This window comes from Rattus norvegicus, chromosome 1, assembly GCF_021556685.1.
Source record: "Rattus norvegicus strain SHRSP/BbbUtx chromosome 1, alternate assembly SHRSP_T2T, whole genome shotgun sequence".
In the NCBI taxonomy this organism is placed as follows: domain Eukaryota; kingdom Metazoa; phylum Chordata; class Mammalia; order Rodentia; family Muridae; genus Rattus; species Rattus norvegicus.
Window position 1 is genome coordinate 240,125,553 of NC_141534.1, and position 19,823 is coordinate 240,145,375.

General features: G+C 40.6%; 1 protein-coding gene across 5 annotated transcripts in view; it reads left to right on the plus strand.

Annotated features, from left to right (window-relative positions):
* Ric1 (RIC1 partner of RAB6A GEF complex) overlaps nt 1–19,823 on the plus strand; it is a 99,331-nt gene that overhangs the window by 72,498 nt on the left and 7,010 nt on the right. For 3 of the 5 annotated variants that reach the window (NM_001427735.2, XM_087563976.1, XM_087563985.1), the window contains 10 exon segments: nt 905–1,108; nt 5,632–5,670; nt 5,952–6,062; nt 7,169–7,258; nt 7,968–8,128; nt 9,424–9,562; nt 14,607–14,723; nt 15,089–15,817; nt 17,464–17,622; nt 17,708–17,844. In NM_001427735.2, the coding sequence (NP_001414664.1) occupies nt 905–1,108; nt 5,632–5,670; nt 5,952–6,062; nt 7,169–7,258; nt 7,968–8,128; nt 9,424–9,562; nt 14,607–14,723; nt 15,089–15,817; nt 17,464–17,622; nt 17,708–17,844 (1,886 nt within the window). 5 annotated transcript variants of the gene reach the window in all.

The window sequence follows — 19,823 nt, forward strand, 5'->3', positions numbered from 1 at the left end:
ATGTGAAAATACTTCAGATCTCAGAAGTCTATACTATAGTATGGATCCACAGAAAAAGAAAAAGAGTATATTCCTGCCCTTCCTCGTTCCAGATAATTTTTTAAATTTTTATTTTATTTATTTAATGTGTGAGTGTTCTGATACATATATATACATGTATATATATACACATACATACATACATACATACATACACACATCCACCTGCCTGAAGAGGGCATCAGATTTCCCTATAGATGGTTGTGAGCCACCATGTGGTTGCTGGGACCTTTGGAAGAGCAGCTGGTACTCTTAACAACTGAGCCATGTCAGCCAGCCCCAATTCCAGATAATTTTAAAGCCTCCTTCTGTGGCTAGGAAGATGACTCAGTGAGTGGGTAAGTGAGGACTGGATTTTGAATTCCCAGAACCCATGTGAAAGCCAGGTGGGTATTGCAGCCATCTGTAGTTTCAGCAGGAAGGAGGTAGGGTGGGGACTCCAGAGCAAGCTAATGAGTCTACCTAGCCAGAGTAACAACGTCCAGATCCAACAAGAGACCTTGCTTCAGTGCATACGGTAGAGAAGAACTGTTAAGGAAGAGACCTGACATCAACCTTGGATCATCACGTGCACACCTGCAAACACACATACATGCACCACACACACTCACACGTATACATAAAGATATATATAAACCACCCTTGATTTATTTGGGACTAAATGGGAAAGGGATAGGTTATCACTGTCTGATTTGAATGTAAGAATCTTCTCATCTTGAGAACATCTTGAGAATCTTCTGTAGATCAATATTGATTGATGGTACTCGTTCAGTAATAAAACTAAAATGGCATGTTACTCCGTGGTCCCTACCTAATACTGAGTGTTTTTCTTTGTTTTCCCCTTTGCCCTTCTTTCTCCATCAAGAGTAACCAAGAACAGGTGTTACTTCAGGGAGAAGATCGCTTATACTTGAACTGTGGAGAAGCCTCACAGACCCAAAATCTGAAGTACTCTTCAGCACGTGCTGAGCATATGCCCAGACACGAGAAGAGCCCATTTGCAGATGGAGGTCTAGAGTCTCCAGGATTAAGCACTTTACTTGGACATCGACATTGGCATGTTGTACAGGTAAGTGTTCATTTACTGACTACCACTGACTCACTTATCAGGAATGAGTCACTTGGAACCAATCTTTAATTATTTTCATCGTTATATCTCTCAATGCTTTGGCGGTTTTTCCTTGCCTTTTTTTTCTCTCCTTGATAGAGTATATCCTAGAAGTTTATTTCTTTTTCCCTCAGTGAAGATAACTTTACGTTGAACCTCTGTTTCACTTAATCTAGCACAGTGGACTTGGATAGTCCAAAGTGTATCCACTGCATGGCAAGAGATGACTTGACTGGCACCTACCACAGCTGACTTAGAGCGTCAGCAGTTAATCACTTACACCTGACCCACATTGCAAACCTCCGAACACTTGAGAAATCTATTGCTCATAATTTTATTATGATTTAATGTTTTTCCAAATTATGGATTCATCCTGATACCACGTTTAAATTAGCAGGTTCAATTAGCAACTTTGACAGATTTGACATTTGAGATGGATTAATTCCGAATTTGCATGCCAATTAAGATTAATTTGGTACAGTAAGTAAATCAAAATTTCTTTAAGAAATTTGTATGCCTAGTTTCAAAGTTCTAAATATTTTCTTTCTCCTAATACCAAAATGGCAGAGCCTGCTGTTAGATTAGTTTCTTTTAGTCAATTTATTTTTATTTTCTTTTTCCTTTTGATTCCTTTCCTTTCCTTTCTTTTGAGAGTCTTGCTATGTATTTGGTCCTGAATGGTGGGACCATACATGTACACTACCACACTAACTTCTTTTAATCAGTTCTATTTCCATAATTCCTTGCCTTCTCTCTGCTTATATCTTACTAGTTTGCTGCAGCTCTCATGTTACTTTCAGTTGATTTTGAGTAAAGAAAATGAAAGATGGAAAAGTGGTCATTCTGTGAGGGTTAAAGGAGGAATAGCTCCTACATTGACTTGTAGTATGCACTGAAAAATGTATTAAACATACATTAATAACCTCGTGGAATCAAACTATGTACATTCCATTTTATAATTAGTAACATTTTTAAAGATAAAACTGCATCAGCTACTTCCTTGACTAAAATTTTCCACTGCTCCCTTCTCTCCTATAGCCATTTCTCTGCTATTTTCATTTCCCCATACTATTCATTCTACACTGACCTAGAATCAATGCCAGTTCTGCCTAGCCAGGTCTGTGTTACCAGAGAGCCAAGTAGAGCAGAGGATCGAAGAAGGTAGGTCTGGAACTAAAACATCCCTCAGGCATAACACAATTGAATTTCCTTCCAGCTCAGTAATTCAGTGACCCTTAGCCGTCTATGAAGCGTTCCACTAAACAAGCACATGGAACTGATTTTAGGATAGGCAGCAGCAGGAGTCATGTTCCCAGATGAAGTTTTAAGTGTGCATTTACCTAGGTCTCTTCAATTCTTTATTCATCTCTGTTCTTTTACTTTTAAATAAAGATAAAATTTTTTGGGTAAAATATTTGTTAAGAGGTTAACTTATTTACCATTAGGTTAAACAAGTAGTTCACAAAAATAAAGTAAAAATGCCAAAACTTCATTCTGCTTTGGAACCCTTCTAAACCCAAATGAGAAATAAACACTTAAAAACTAATAAAGATATAAGCTAAAAATGCCACAGCTGTGTGCCTAAGACATTTACATTGGAATAGAATTTTAATTTCAAATTTCATAAAATTCCAACAGGCTCTGTGTGTGAGGAAGTTCCTATGACTTCCAGCATCACAGAGGGTACTAGCTTACATAGCCTCAAAACAGTCTACATTGAAGTAAAGAATCCAGTGTACTTTAAAGTCTGATTATTAATATTGAATCATATAATTTACTATTGACCTTGTACTAAAACTTAGCATTTGCCTGTGTTGCTTTTTTGTTTTTTGTTTTGTTTTGTTTTCTTTTGTTTTGTTTTAACTAGTTGCCCTGCTTTTTGCTGGCTAACACTGGAGCCTGGCGACTGAATGCAGAGTGGTAGTGGTCTTTCTGGGGACTGGCTGTATAGTGCAGAAGCTTTACCTTCTAAGCTTCCTTCATCCTTCATGAGTACTCCCTGGAAAAACATGGGGGGCATGGTTTTGTTCCCCTTCCCTCTTACCCTCTTATGTAGGGCAAGACCACATTCTCCATTAAAGTTGGTTTGGTTGTGTGGTTTCTATCTTGTGTGCTCACTGTGTTATATGGAGGTCATCTAATGAGCCTCACTGATTCTGCTGTGCTTTCTGCCCATCTTCTGGACCACTGCAGTTTGTTTCTTTAGTTTGCTCAACCCTTCTGTTTTATACAACTTACCTTCTGGATTAGAAGGTTTTGTTATTTACATGTCTATAGCTAAACTAAAGAGTAGCTAGTTATAGAGATGATACCTTTCTCAGTTTATTTTTCAAATTTAGTTTTCTTAATTACAAGTTTAGAAAGTAACACATTGGAACACAAGGTGAAAAGCTTTTTAGTTTGTGGCTGTTTTCTTTGTTGAGCTCAGTGTTTTGTATAATGTAAATATAGGTTTCTACAAGGTCTTTATTTAGTATTCTAAGGATATTGACTTTATACTTAACCTGGAAAGAATAGTTGTTACAAAATGCCAGAGGTAAATACCAGGTACTTCATTAGGAAGCCCAGTAGTCAATTTTCAAGGCTATTTTGCTTGTAAGTGATTTGCTCACATCTCTCTAATTTTATAAGGTATGGGAGATGTGATATTTGTCAAAGATCAAATCTGCTGGGGCAAGTCCTTTAGTCTCACAAGTTAGAGAAAACTAGTCTAGTCTGGAGACAGTGTTTAACAGGAGAACAAAAAAGAAAGAAAGCAGTTAGTTCCCGTTGAGGAAAGAGAGGTTGGCGAAGCCTGCAAAGGGCAAGACCTTCCTATACCCCAGCTCAGTACCCCAGGGATGTGCCTGGGCCCTGCTCACGCATACCTTTATGGCCTCCTTTCTCCATTCCTCACTAGCTCCCTCTTCCTTGGCACCATTTCCACACACAGCATTAAGTGTATAGTACAAAGTTCAGATGACACATAGATCAAAGAAGGTGACCCTAGAGAAAAATGGATATTTTGTTCTAGTAATAAAATATTCAGACAAAATTAAAAAGCCTATTATTTTAACTCATGTTTGGGTCTTGAAGATACATTATTTATAATTTATAGTATTTCATTGACTTTGAAGGGTAAAACAGTAGGTTGGGTTTTGAGGAGTTGTTTTGTTTTGTTTTTGAAGGGATATACATTAGAGTGTGAAGATTTGATAAGCTCTTGCTGAGTCTTTATGTTGGGATCAGTTTTGCAGGGACATGCTCACACATCACATTTCATAGGATTTAGTGAATCATCAAAGTTTGGGGAGGGCAGGATTCTTTGGGTTTTATTATTTTATCTAGTGGCAGCGTGCTGCTTACTCTGGTACACTCGTTACATTCTTTTCTAAGTAATGGCGAGCTATTATTCACTTGTACTCTTAAGCTGACTGAAGGATAACTGCGGTTTACCCTTTAGGAGTAAATTTTATTGAGAGTAATGCAAGTGCTCTGGGTTTATTGCTTTCACCTGATTCTCCTTTTGTCTTTATGCAGCTTTATTAGATTTGATTATACTTTATTAGATTTGATTATACTTTATTAGATTTGATTATACTTTATATGGTTTTCTGATTTGGATTTCTTCTCTGCATATATCCAGTTTTCTTGAGTCAAATGAAAATAAATTTGAAGCTTTTCTTATTCCAGGAACAGAAGACTCTTCAGTTGCTCTGTTTTTCTGTTAATTCACACTCCACTTCCAACTGCTCCTGGAAGCTAATTAATAGACCAGGAGTGTATAGAGCTAAAACTTACTCCACATTAATAACCTACAGTTATTGGGTGTATGGTAGCGCTGGTAAAATGATACCATGAAAAAGGTGTAAGCTAGACACCATGGGGACTGTGTTTACATTGATGCTTAGGATGGAGGCCTAATATCTGTAGTATGTTAAGGGTTCTTGTGGATCAGGAAAGTTGAGCAGCCAAAATCGAAAAATAGTAGTTTAAGCATATTCATACAGGTGCATGGGTGCTTCTAAGAAATAGGGTAAAAAAAAATAAGCCAGTTGCTATTCTCAAGCAACAAAATTTTTGTTTGTGTTTACATTGATTAATTTTATATGCATTGCTTTTTTTTAATCACAACAGTAAACAATAAAGATTTCCATTACAAACCAAAGTGCTTGCTGAGCTGCCATTTCTTTGGGAATGGTCTACATCAGCAGACAGAGGCTGTTGGCTGCAGTCTGTGCTTACCATCACATGCTTCTTAGTCAGTTTATATTGGATTTGATATTAGAAACAAGCAGTGCTGTGTGGGGAAGTGTGGAAGGATTAAGATAGGACATGGAAATGTTGGTTCCTAATCAGATGCCAGTTCCAAGGGCTGTCACTAAAGGTACTGCACAGTGCCCGAACCGTATGCAGGGATCAGGGGCTCATCTTGTGTGCTGTTTATGCTTTAATTTGAAATACATTCCATAAGTCTTACCAAACTGACATGTTATTTTCTATAGATTTCCAGCACCTATCTAGAAAGCAATTGGCCTATACGGGTGAGTTGTTGTTTTTGTTGGTGTTGTAATAGTCAGTCACTCCGGGAGATGAGCCATTGTGGATTCATAACAGAAATTTCAATACTTGATCTACTGTGTAGTACATAGTAGTGGATTCTCCTCTATTTTTGTCAAATATGACTATCAGTATTGGGGCTTTTAGTATAGCATCTTATATTTAAATCACTTAGCAAACATGTATTAGTAGTTTCTTTGCCTTATATTTTATTAAGTACTTTATATCATATGCAGGAAAGAGGTTTTAATTTTTTTTTTAACAGTTTTCAGCTATTGATAAACTTGGACAAAATATCGCTGTGGCTGGCAAGTTTGGGTTTGCGCATTATTCTTTACTTACCAAGAAATGGAAACTTTTTGGAAACATTACTCAGGTTAGTCTTTTTTTTTTTCTTTTTTTAAGAAAAATAAATTTCAAGATACAAAGCATGAAAAAGAAAAAGAAAGAAAATGATACTGAGGCTGGAGAGAGAGCTCAACTGTAAAGCACTTGCTGTATTTACAGGTTCTTGGAGGAAAAGAGAAGTAGGAAGAGAAACTGATATATGATAATAAGTCCCTTTTGATAAAATAGTTGATATTTGATAAAGGATTTTGCATTGAGATAATTGGCTTTTCATTCTTGTTAAGATCATTGATAGGTGTTGGGAGGTGAGTCAGCCATTAGAGTGTTTTATGTAAAAGCCAGGGATCCTGAGCTCAGATCCCCAGAGGCCATGTAGATGCGCGATGGAAATGGCAAGTCACTGTACTGCCGTCCTTGGAAGGGAGATGAGGCATCGAGTGGAGAAGCCAGGCTGGTCAGCCAGTAGCTTTGACAGAGAGATGCCACCCAAAGAATGAGGTAGAAGAGCCATCAGAGAAGATTCCAGACCTCAGACCCTGGGAAAAAAGATTAGTAGCAATAATTATTTAGCCTAGGGCTTAATATTACCTTTAGGACTGAGTTATGTGGGGAAACTAAATGTCCACAAAATTAAGAGATCACTCTGTGTGTGATATGTGCATCTAGATAGCAGGAGGAGGTGGGGAGGAGATGAGGGTCAGAGGGAGAATGAATTAGATTTTATGAGAGTCAAACGGGAAGGAATGAAAAAAATCAAAGTAGGTGTCTTTTGTGTACCAGGCACACACTTTTAAATGCACTGGTGTTATCAACCCAGTTAGGACACTAATTCTATCATTTGCCAAAAGATTGGGATCCATGCACTCATCTGCTGAGGAATAAAGCCACAATTTAAATCAAGTTGTTTTAGGTGTGATATTAGTGATGGTGTATAGTATTGCGATATTTTGAATGACACAGCTGTTTCTTTTAGGAATATATTTTTTTAAAACAGGATATGGTACATTGTTAATAGAAGTCCTGGAGAAATAGTTTAGGCGAGAGAGAATGAAGCAGAAATAATATGAGTACTGTATTTGTTGAAAATTTGAGTAACATAATTAAGGTTAGTGCATCTTACATATTTCTTTTAAGGAGCAAAATATGATTGTGACTGGTGGCTTAGCCTGGTGGAATGACTTTATGGTCCTTGCCTGTTACAACTTAAGTGACCGCCAAGAAGAGGTAACTTTTTTTTCTCAGAAGTAATAGTTAATTTTAGAGCCAGGCATGATTTAATTTTAATAGACAATAAGCCATTAAAAACTGAACAAAGCATTTTGTTCCAATAATTTAGCATATTTCAATAGTACACTTACTGTTTGGGTTCTTCCTGTTCTTTTTCAAAATGACAAATTGAATTGTAAGATACCATTTCTATTATAGCACCCAAAAAGCTGAGACAGGATGATTGTGAATTCAGCTCCATTCTGAGCTAAATATTAACCCTGTCCCAGAAATAAATAAACCTAAAAAGAATAACCTTTTAGGTGGAAAAGAATATCTAAAGGTTGATAATAAAACATTAAAAGTAAAGAATACATAAGAATGACTTAAGGATATGGTCTTAAGGATAGCTTTATTTATTGATTTATATGGTGTTTTTGAGGATGTGGTTGTCTCATTAATCAGGTTTGTGTACACAGATCTGAACCATGGTTTCATAATATTACATTCAATCTTGATCAAGTTATCTTCGATTATTTATGAAAAGTTAGCTTGCCAAAATATAAACATTCATTATTGTGCTAAAACGTTGTTAATTCTTTTGACTCTTGTTACTTTAAAGTGAGTGGGGGAGGAGTCTGCAGATGAAGATAGGCTGGCCGAGAACTTAACACCCTGGGTGACTCGGTGACCGTCTGAGTTTTATGTTCTTTGTTTTCTTCTTCAGCTCAGAATCTACCTACGAACATCAAACCTGGACAATGCCTTTGCTCATGTCACCAAAGCACCAATAGAAACATTACTGCTTAGTGTCTTCCGGGACATGGTGGTAGTGTTTAGAGCAGACTGTTCAATATGCCTCTACAGTATTGAAAGAAAATCCGATGGGTAAGTTATCACATGGGTGAGTCTCTCTCACTCCTGTCTCAGGTTTTCTAAAGCCTTTTCCGTCTGCTGCATATTTTGTTTCATTATAAGGAGTTTTGGGGATGTTGATGTAGTGGCTGTGAAGGAAAGCACACGGACCTGCATGGCTGTCTGAGCTTTCCTCCCTGTGCTGAGGGGAGCAGAGCTCTGGTTTTAGGTGAGATGAGTCTTAGATACTTTTTCCCACAGCTTACGAGTTGGTGGCTGATGACTAGCCTGCTCTTCAGGAACTTGTGGGAAGCTGAGAACTGCCCTCAGAAAGCCCACCTGTTCCTTGCTACAGTGGACATTGTAGTCTGCAGCACCAAAACCTCCTATTATTGACATCAGTCAACTTGCAGCATGTAGGCCACACAAGGGTTGTCCTTTGTTCTTAAAAGTGTGTGTGTGTGTGTGTGTGTGTGTGTGTGTGTGTGTGTGTGTGTGTTTTAAGATTTGTTTATTTGTATGAGTACACTGTAGCTGTCCTCAGACACACCAGAAGAGGGCATCAGATCCCATTACAGATGGTTGTGATCCACCATGTGGTTGCTGGGATTTGAACTCAGGACCTCTGGAAGAGCAGTCGGGTGCTCTTAACTGTTGAGCCATCCCTCCAGCTCAAGTATATGTTTTTTAATAAGTACATGAATTAGGTATGTGCTGAAGTGCTGTGGTGGATTAGTAATGCAAAGATAAAAAATTAAAACATTACTACTTCAGTAGTTAAACTTTTGTCATTTCACAACCACACAGTTGTCTCCAACCCCTAGTTCCCCAGGTTTTTCTATTTGAATACCTTCTTTCCTACTGCTGGTTTAAGGATGTTCTGTATTGTGGCTTTGTTTTTCCTACTTTCCAGCATTTTATTGCCTTTCATTGTCTTATTCTTTTATATGGTCTTTGAGTCTCTCAACATTAATAATTTTTTTTAATATTCATTCATTCATTTATTTATATGAGTACAACTATCGCTGTTTTCAGACACACCAGAAGAGGGCATCAGATCTCATTGCAGATGGTTGTGAGCCACCATGTGGTTGCTGGGAATTGAACTCAGGACCTCTGGAAGAGCAGGCAGTGCTCTTAACCACTGAGTCATCTCTCCAGCCCCAACATTAGTAATCTTAATGGGAGGATATTAGGGAGAAGAGGACAATGGGGAGAAGACATTTGGGTCTGCTGTGTAGACATAAATGTGCTGTAATATAGCAACTGCAAAGGAAAAACAAATCTGAACATCGTTGAGTTATGAACTTTTTTGTTTATTTCCACAGTTCGAGTACGACAGCGAGTGTTCAGGTTCTTCAGGAGGTCTCCATGTCGAGGTACATTCCTCATCCCTTCCTGGTGGTGTCTGTCACACTGACGTCAGTGAGTACAGAGAATGGCATCACCTTGAAAATGCCACAACAGGTACTGATGCATTTTCAGAGCTCGTGGTAATTTATATCTCAGTCCTTAATGTCTTGATCAGTCGTTGTGTCATTCACTTGTTCAGCCAATTCGTGCTAAGTGTCTGTAGTGTGCCTTGCATGAAGGTGCTGAGCTTTAGCGGCAGGCCAAGGAGACCAGCGCTGGTCAGCATTAACAAGGAAGTGCACACATAGACTGAGGGCATAGGCCAGGAACCTGGTGTAGTCTGTTTAATCAATCAGAAAGCTTTTCTATAGTAATTGATTTGAAGCCTGGAGCAGAAGTAGGAGAGTTCTAAACAAAGAGAAAGAAATTCAGTCATGCAAAGGTTTTCAGACAAGAGACAACATGATACAATCAGAGGGTTGAAAATTTCTCATGTCTAGAGCTAAGGCTGTAAGAAAAGAAGTCTTGTGGACAATATTGGTAGCTTTAGACGTTTATTTCAAACCAGTATTTATTCTAACTTGATGAAGGGAGGTGCCACAGAGGATGCCGTACTGACTTTGTCACCGGGGTTAGAGGCCTGAGCGTAGGAGGAGAGGGCTAGAAGGAAGGAAAATGAACGTAGGGTGTAGAGGACGCCTGGCAGTTAGGGAGAGCATAACCCCACAGTTGATGGGTAGTAACTGGGTATACAATGGCGCTGGGATCACCTGGGTTGCCGTCTCTTCCTATACCAAGGCTGCTGCTTCAGCTCCCGGGCAGGCTCCAAACCATATGTAACTGGGGATCTATTGCGAAAGAGGAAGTCTATAATATGTAGATTTGTCATGCTCTACCCAGCTTTCTCTTATAATTTAGGTACTTCATTAAACTTGAGCATTTTCATAAAATTATAAAGATTTTAAGTACTACATTTTACACTGCAGTTAAAATTGTTATCAGCTGTTATTACAAGGATCCTGACTGGGAACAGCTTGCCCCTTTCCCTATTAATTGGAAAATAAACAATAAGAGCAACTCTGTAAATCACTGTGGTTCTCTTGGCGCCTACACTGTAACATTGCCATCTGCACGCCAGCAGCCCCACGTCACCTCTGCCGTGCGCGTGAGCTCCTGCGCTGCTCCGGGCTCCTCTTTGAACTTGGTCACTTGCTTTCTTCCTTACAGCGCAGCTCCCATGCCATCTGTAAGCTGTCATGGTAACCAGCTACCTTGGTTGGCAAAATAAAGGTCTGTTTCACACAATTCCTGCTACAAGATTTTAAAGAAAAGTGAAAATTACAGAATCACCATTTTATGTCCCAAGAAAATAACTGAGTCAGCCATGATTGTTATAACATGAAACTTTACATCACAGTGAAGCCGTAGTCATCAGAGTATCAATGTTGTATGAAACAAATGTTGTATTCTTCCAAAGGTGCAATAGTAGGAAGTTCATATGAAGATTTCTTACCAAAAACATAAAGCCTAAATGGAATTATGTCTAAAATCATCTTCCATTCTCAGAAATTATAGAGATGGAGAATTAGTCTAATTATACCACAAGAAAGAAGCTCATAGGTTAGCTATATGAATCACCCAGTGCAGTGTTGGTAAGCTGCAGTATGAAAAGTGTGGCTACTGCTTGTCTTGGTTTCCTTTTTATTGCTGTGATAAGGCACCATGACCAAGGCAACTTATAAAAGAAAGTTTAAGTGGACTGACAGTTCTGGAGGACTTGAGTCTGTGATGGTGGTGAAAGCAAAAGGCCACGGGAGCAGCTGCTGAGAGCTCACATCTCGATCTACTAGTGGAGGCAGAGAGAGAGAGAGAGAGAGAGAGAGAGAGATTGATTGATTGGATAAGCACCTGCATGAAGCAGCAAATGAGCACACTGAGAATGGTTTGTCCATTTGAAATTTTTTTTTTTTTTTATTAACTTGAGTATTTCTTAAATACATTTCGAGTGTTATTCCCTTTCCCGGTTTCTGGGCAAACATCCCCCTCCCCCCCCCCCTTTTTTATGGGTGTTCCCCCCCCCACCCTCCCCCCATTTCCGCCCTCCCCCCAACAATCTAGTTCACTGGGGGTTCAGTCTTAGCAGGACCCAGGGCTTCCCCTTCCACTGGTGCTCTTACTAGGATGTTCATTGCTACCTATGAGGTCAGAGTCCAGGGTCAGTCCATGTATAGTCTTTAGGTAGTGGCTTAGTCCCTGGAAGCTCTGGTTGCTTGGCATTGTTGTACATATGGGGTCTCGAGCCCCTTCAAGCTCTTCCAGTTCTTTCTCTGATTCCTTCAACGGGGGTCCTATTCTCAATTCAGTGGTTTGCTGCTGGCATACGCCTCTGTGTTTGCTGTATTCTGGCTGTGTCTCTCGGGAGAGATCTACATCCGGCTCCTGTCGGCCTGCACTTCTTTGCTTCATCCATCTTGTCTAATTGGATGGCTGTATATGCATGGGCCACATGTGGGGCAGGCTCTGAATGGGTGTTCCTTCTGTGTCTGTTTTAATCTTTGCCTCTCTATTCCCTGCCAAGGGTATTCTTGTTCCCCTTTTAGAGAAGGAGTGAAGCATTCACATTTTGATCATCCGTCTTGAGTTTCATTTGTTCTAGGCATCTAGGGTAATTCAAGCATTTGGGCTAATAGCCACTTATTAATGAGTGCATACCATGTGTGTTTTTCTGTGATAGGGTTACCTCACTCAGGATGATATTTTCCAGTTCCAACCATTTGCCTACGAATTTCATAAAGTCATTGTTTTTGATAGCTGAGTAATATTCCATTGTGTAGATGTACCACATTTTCTGTATCCATTCCTCTGTTGAAGGGCATCTAGGTTCTTTCCAGCTTCTGGCTATTATAAATAAGGCTGCTATGAACATAGTGGAGCACGTGACTTTTTGATATGTTGGGGCATCTTTTGGGTATATGCCCAAGAGAGGTATAGCTGGATCCTCAGACAGTTCAATGTCCAATTTTCTGAGGAACCTCCAGACTGATTTCCAGAATGGTTGTACCAGTCTGCAATCCCACCAACAATGGAGGAGTGTTCCTCTTTCTCCACATCCTCTCCAGCATCTGCTGTCACCTGAGTTTTTGATCTTAGCCATTCTCACTGGTGTGAGGTGAAATCTCAAGGTTGTTTTGATTTGCATTTCCCTTATGACTAAAGATGTTGAACATTTCTTTAGGTGTTTCTCAGCCATTCGGCATTCCTCAGCTGTGAATTCTTTGTTTAGCTCTGAACCCCATTTTTTAATAGGGTTATTTGTCTCCCTGCAGTCTAACTTCTTGAGTTCTTTGTATATTTTGGATATAAGGCCTCTATCTGTTGTAGGATTGGTAAAGATCTTTTCCCAATCTGTTGGTTGCCGTTTTGTCCTAACCACAGTGTCCTTTGCCTTATAGAAGCTGTGCAATTTCATGAGATCCCATTTGTCGATTCTTGATCTTAGAGCATAAGCCATTGGTGTTTTGTTCAGGAAATTTTTTCCAGTGCCCATGTGTTCCAGATGCTTCCCTAGTTTTTCTTCTATTAGTTTGAGTGTATCTGGTTTGATGTGGAGGTCCTTGATCCACTTGGACTTAAGCTTTGTACAGGGTGATAAGCAGTCCATTTGAAATCTTAAAAGCCACCCCAGTGACACACCTCCCACCCCAGTGACACACCTCCCATCCCAGTGACACACCTCCCACCCCAGTGACACACCTCATCTAAAGACCAAATCTCCTAATCTTTACCCAGCAGCGCACCCAATCGGGGACCAAAGTTCAAATACAGAAGTGGAACCACCATACTGCTATGCTACATGAACAAGCCATTGAGCCTGTTTGTACACTCATTAAAATCAGCTATTAAAAAGCACCATTGTAATATTAACATTAAGTATGAACTGAGAGAAAAATAAAAAATTATTGTTTCATTAACATTGTAGTTCAAGGAAAATGCCTACAAATTTTAGGATTGGATTAGATATCAGAGAATAGATAGCATAACGTCTACCTTGGCAGATTTAGAGAGGAAAAATTTTGGTGTAAGCTGGATCCCGTGGTGATCAGTAGCATCGTTAGTAAGGAGTGCAGCAGTTTAAGAGGGCTTCACACAGAGGTATTTCCCTTAGTGAAGGACCGGTGAAACAGTTGAAATGTAATAGGAGGGAAATAGAGAGAGGGAATTGGATCTCTTGGAGATGAATTAGAAGTCAGCTAGGAACAGAACTCAGGTCCCCTGCAAAAGCAGTAAATGCCCTTAACCACTGAGGCACCACTCCAGCAACAGATCCTGTTTCTCCAGTACCATGAAGCCCTCTTTGATTCAAACATGCTTTTTCTGTTTTGTCATGCCTAGGTAGGCAGTAAGTTCTGTTTGCTTTTTTTAAGTCAACATACTCTTCCCCTTTACAGATGAAACTCCATTACTTACCTGATAGCGGTGTTTCTCAAACTCCTGCTATGTCCTTGTTCAAGTGGGTGGTGGGTTAACAATGATAATCACAGGCTCTTAAATCTGTCATCTGATGTGTAAGATCTCCATAATAAAATACAGTAATTTATCCTGACTAAATGGATTTTTTCTAAATGATTCTGTCCTTTGAGAGATGTGCAAGATGGTTTCTGTGTCACAGTTTTCTCCCCAAAGGTCTGCTGCTGCCCAGCTGGCAGATGATTCTCACGGTTCCCAGCCGGGCCACTCCGTCATAGCTACATGTATTTGCTTACATTTCATGCCTAGGTTAAAGTACAACCTTTTCCTACTACTTCTGACTTCCAAGCCTTCCTGGTGTCTCATCCTTTTAAGCCTTCTCTAGTGACAGCACCTGGATCACTGAGGTCAACTCCTGTGTGTGTGTGTGTGTGTGTGTGTGTGTGTGTGTGTGTGTGTGTCTGTGTCTGTGTGTCTGTGTGTGTGTGTGTGTGTGTGTGTGTGTGTGTGTGTGTGTGGTACTTTGTCTTATCAGGACACTTGTTTTCCCATAGAGCCTAGCAAGATGGCTATATTTAGTGCAACCCCAGTAAATGCTGTTGGTTGTTAACCTATAAGTTTACCAGGTGGTGAGGAATGCCAAGAACATGCCTATAAATTAGTATTGATGAGTTTCTTTCGGGAATTTCAGGCTCGGGATGCAGAGAGCATAATGCTGAACCTTGCAGGACAGCTCATCATGATGCAGAGGGACCGGTCAGGCCCTCAGATCCGGGAGAAGGACAGTAACCCTAGCCAAAGGAAACTCGTGAGTAACGCTGTAAGGCACTTCAGGCCCTGAGGCGTGATTACCAGGTCACGGCTTATGAACAGAGGAATTTAAGGGGAAAGTGGTATGTTGTGATTTAGACTGCTTAGGTACAGTTTTGTAAATTTCATTTATTTATTGAAAAAAAACATAGAGGTTAGTAATCATAGGGGTTTTGGGTTTTTTTATTTTAGATTTCAGTGCATATACTTTGAAAGATTACTATTCTCTCTAATTCTAAATAAATGTCCCTTTAAATAAAAAAGACATTTATTTTGAACATCTGTGAAGCCAGTACCTATGTACTTAAAACTTCCATATTTAACAGGAGAACCCAAATCCCTGTATTCTTGTGTCTCCCTCAGCTGCCGTTCTGCCCTCCCGTTGTACTAGCTCAGTCAGTGGAAAATGTCTGGACTACCTGTCGAGCAAACAAACAAAAGCGTCACCTTCTGGAGGCCCTCTGGCTGAGCTGTGGTGGTGCGGGGATGAAGGTTTGGCTCCCTCTCTTCCCCAGGGATCACCGAAAGCCCCACTCCTTCTTGTCCCAGCGGATCATGCTGCCTTTCCACATCAACATTTACCCCCTCGCCGTTCTGTTTGAAGATGCGTTGGTCCTTGGTGCTGTCAATGACACTCTGCTCTATGATTCTCTGTACACACGGAACAGTGCTAGGGAGCAGCTGGAGGTGCTCTTTCCCTTCTGCGTTGTGGAGAGAACCTCTCAGATCTACCTCCACCATATCCTCCGCCAGCTCCTGGTCAGGAACCTTGGCGAGCAAGCCCTCCTTCTGGCTCAGTCGTGCGCTGCGTTAGCTTACTTCCCTCATGTGTTGGAGCTCATGCTCCATGAAGTGCTGGAAGAGGAAGCTAGCTCACGGGAGCCCATTCCCGACCCGCTGCTTCCTACCGTGGCGAAGTTTATCTCCGAGTTCCCCCTCTTCCTTCAGACAGTCGTGCACTGCGCCCGGAAGACTGAGTATGCGCTGTGGAATTACCTTTTTGCAGCTGTTGGGAACCCCAAGGACTTATTCGAGGAATGTTTGATGGCTCAGGACTTGGACACAGCTGCCTCTTACCTTATTATCCTACAGGTAACGATTGTCCCTGCGAAGGGGTAAGAATTCGTGGTCTTAACTGTAGGACGGAGAAGGTGGGTCCTTACGATCAGGTTTATGGATTAGACCATTTTGGAATGATCATAGCTTATCGTGTATGTCTTTCATTCTGAAAAACTCAGGCTTGCCAAGTGACCAGAGATTTCCTTTTTAAAAGTGACATTCCTAAATATTTTAGTTTTTTGTCCCTAAAAGGGCCTAAAACAGATTAATGATTTCAGAATATAATTTTAAATAAGATTGATGGTATAGGGATGTATGTGTACATAAGTTCACATAAGCACAGCCCTTAGCCTGTGGAAGGCAGAGGACTCTCAGGTGTTGACTCTTGCCTTCGGCCTTTGAGACAGTGTCTCTCCAGCTTTTCCCGACTGCCAAAGTCAGGAGAGCTGGGTTTCATGCTTCTGCGGGTTCTCCTGTCTCCACCCCCATCTTACTATGGAGACTACAGAGGTTTTACATGGATTCTAAATCCAGGCCATCTGGTCTGCGTAGCAAGAACTTAACTCTTGAGCCATCCCAGCAGCTGAAATGTTCTCATATATATTATATATGATGTGTATGTTCCATTAGAAATACTACACCAGACTAATGAAATGTGAGAAACATTAACAGTGAGAAGAATGGTACTCTGGGCATTATAGAAGGGTCTGAGTTACCTACAATAATAGGTCTGTTTCCATACAGTGTAAGATTCCTGAACGGATTCTAATAAGACCTTGGGAAACTTGTTTCATTATTTGATAAAGGGGCTCAAAAGTTTGGTACTATTGCAAATCTGAAAGGCTACCCAAAAGTTCTTTCATAATACCACACAATAGTTTTCATTTATACAAAAAGCCCAGTTGAAATCTCAGACTGAAGCAGATCTCCTGTCAATGCATTTGCTCCATGACAAGTAACTGAGAGCAGAGGAGATGTCTAAGCAAGGGAAGTGGGTCTCAGGGTGGGACTCACTTGGCTCATAGTGGGAGAAAACATTGTCGTCACAAGCAGTCAAAGTCAGCGCAGCAGAGTGTCTGCTGCCCTCAGGCCCTGGGAGCTCTCGCTGGCTGTGGAGCGGTATTTTCCTCCAGCTGGGGCTATGCTCAGCCTATCAGGAGCTCTCCACAAAAGCAAGCAAGGTGTGCTAGGTTGTAAAGGAGCTGGGGATGCTCCGTGTGCAACTGTGTGGCTTGGTCCTGGCTGAAGCAACAACTTCAGTCAGACTTGCAGAGAGTGCTAGAGGAGACAGACCTAATTTTTTTGGCATAGGGAAAACCTAGATTTATCTTGCTTTTCTATTGATCTTCAACAATTTAGATAACTCTGTTTCCTTATCCTGTAATGGGAATGGTGTAACTTTATAGTCAAAGAGAGAAAACAGCAATAATAATAATGTCCGTGTGTATTGTTAGCTAACGTGAAGCGGAGTGCAGTGAATTGTAGTGTGAACTATACAAACAGAGCAGCTGTTTCACTTTTGCACATCTGGAACTTTTAAATGCTCCTTTTAATTTTATTATTAAATTGCCCAGCCAGCTTATTCCTCAGACTGAGAGAAGTGTCAAGAGAAGGATTGCTCTGTCATCCAAGATTATATCATATAAATGGAATGCTATCTGGTTTGGTTGTTTTTATAGAATATGGAAGTCCCCGCAGTAAGTAGGCAGCATGCCACCCTTCTGTTCAACACAGCACTGGAACAGGGCAAATGGGACCTGTGTCGACACATGATTAGATTTCTTAAAGCCATTGGTTCTGGAGAATCTGAGACCCCTCCATCCACACCGACATCTCAGGTTAGTACAAAATTATACAGCTTCTCTAGGGCATACCCCACCAGAGCATCTGTGACTAAAACTACTGTCTGCTGTGTAACCACAGGAGCCCAGTTCAAGTGGTGGCTTTGAGTTCTTCAGGAATCGCAGCATCAGTTTATCCCAGTCAGCTGAAAATGTTCCTCCTGGTAAATTCGGCTTACAGAAAACTCTAAGTATGCCAACTGGTCCTTCTGGGAAAAGGTAAAAGAATGAAGAGCAATTACCGTTTTCAGAGCATTTGTTACATACATTTCAAGGCATTTATAAAGCGAGTCTTTTTTTTTTTTTCTTTCTTTTTCCTTTTTCTTTTTTTGGAGCTGGGGACCGAACCCAGGGACTTGCGCTTCCTAGGCAAGCGCTCTACCACTGAGCTAAATCCCCAACCCCTATAAAGCGAGTCTTAAAATACTTAATTCAGTTGCAAAATCTTTTTTCATTTGTCAAAGGCTTAGAGAAGACTTCTGTGTTTCTTTTTTCTTTTTCTTTCTTGTTAAGTTCACTTCTGTTCTCTGTAGTTTTTATATCCTTGTACTAAAGTAGATTTGGGTACACTTGTTCTAAATGTAATTAATGTAAATTACTTCCGGTGACAGGTGTCTTAGGGTTTCTGTTCCTGCACAAACATCATGACCAAGAAGCAGGTTGGGGAGGAAAGGGTTTATTCAGCTTACACTTCCACATTTCTGTTCACCATCAAAGGAAGTCAGGACTGGAACTGAAGCAGGTCAGGAAGCAGGAGCTGATACAGAGGCCATGGAGGGATGTTACTTACTTTACTGGCTTGCTTCCCCTGGCTTGCTCAGTTTGCTTTCTTATAGAACCCAAGACCACCAGCCCAGGGATGGCACCACCCACCATGGGCTGGGCCTTTCCCACCCTTGATCACTAGTTGAGAAAATGCCTTACAGCTGGGTCTCATGGAGGCATGTCCTCAAGTGAGGCTCCTTTCTCTGTGATAACTCCAGCTTGTGTCAAGTTGACACACAAAACCAGCCAGTACAACCAGGGACTCAAATAAAACCTTAGATAATGGGGGAGCTGAAGGGAAGGTACATTTTGAAGACCAAAGACTACTTCTGTCATAAATGGAAATTGTCTCTGGCGTGTGGCATGCAAACTCAGTGGTCTCGACAGACCATTGGAATTGCCTCTGGTTTGCGAGGAGACTCCTGTATTGCCTCTGCTGTTACCTGTTCTTGGCCCTTGTATTTTCTCTTCCCTAAGTGTTTTGGGTTATTTTGGTTTGGTTTTGTTTGTTTCCTGTTTGTTTGTTGTTTTTATGTATTTGTATTTTTACTGCAATATATAGCATACCAAGAGTTAACATGTTTTATTGTATTTTACTTTTTTCTCCTGTCACAGTCATTAACACTCTTCCCTCAATACAAATACACAAACACACAGACAAAAATCACCAATAAAATACAGCCATAGGAGAAGTATCAACAATTTCCAGCCACAGTCTAAAGTTAAATAGTGGTCAATACCCTACTAAGAGCTCACTGTGTGCTACCCACTCTGTGGAGAATTTGCATTTTTATGTCTTAATCCTGACAACTCTGTAGTGTCATTTCTCATTGTGGAAGTGAGAAAACAGGCTCAGAAAAATACTGATTTTGTTCACACAGCTGATGGAAGGTGGAGTGAGACCAGATCTGAGAAGTTCTGCTTCTGATGCCAGGCTCTCCTGTTCCATGGTGGCCTGCTTCTCACTTAGAGCCGCTACTCGGTTCCTACTGGTTACACGTTTGCTCATATCGATTAGAGTGATAGACTATATGTACTCGTCATTGATTTTATAAAGTTTGTTTTCATATATCTATAAAGTGCAAGTAGAGAGGATTTCATCTTGTTCTCTTTCATTGGTGTCACAAATGCATTTGTTTGTTCTTCCTTCTCCCCACTTCAGGTACACACCACTTCTTCCTCTCTGGCTTCTTTTGTCTCCTACTGATTCTTATGTAGTCCATATTCAATTCTACAAATTGGTCTTAAGAGATTACCTGTGTGCCTGGCATGGTGGTGTATTCCTTTAATCCCAGCACCTGGGAGGCAGAGGCAGAAGGGTATCTGAGTTTGAGGCTAGCCTGGTCTATATAGTGAACTCCAGGACTACATAGAGAGACCCTGTTTCAAGAGTTAAAGGGGTGTGGTTGGAGTTAGGTCCCGCAGGTGTAATA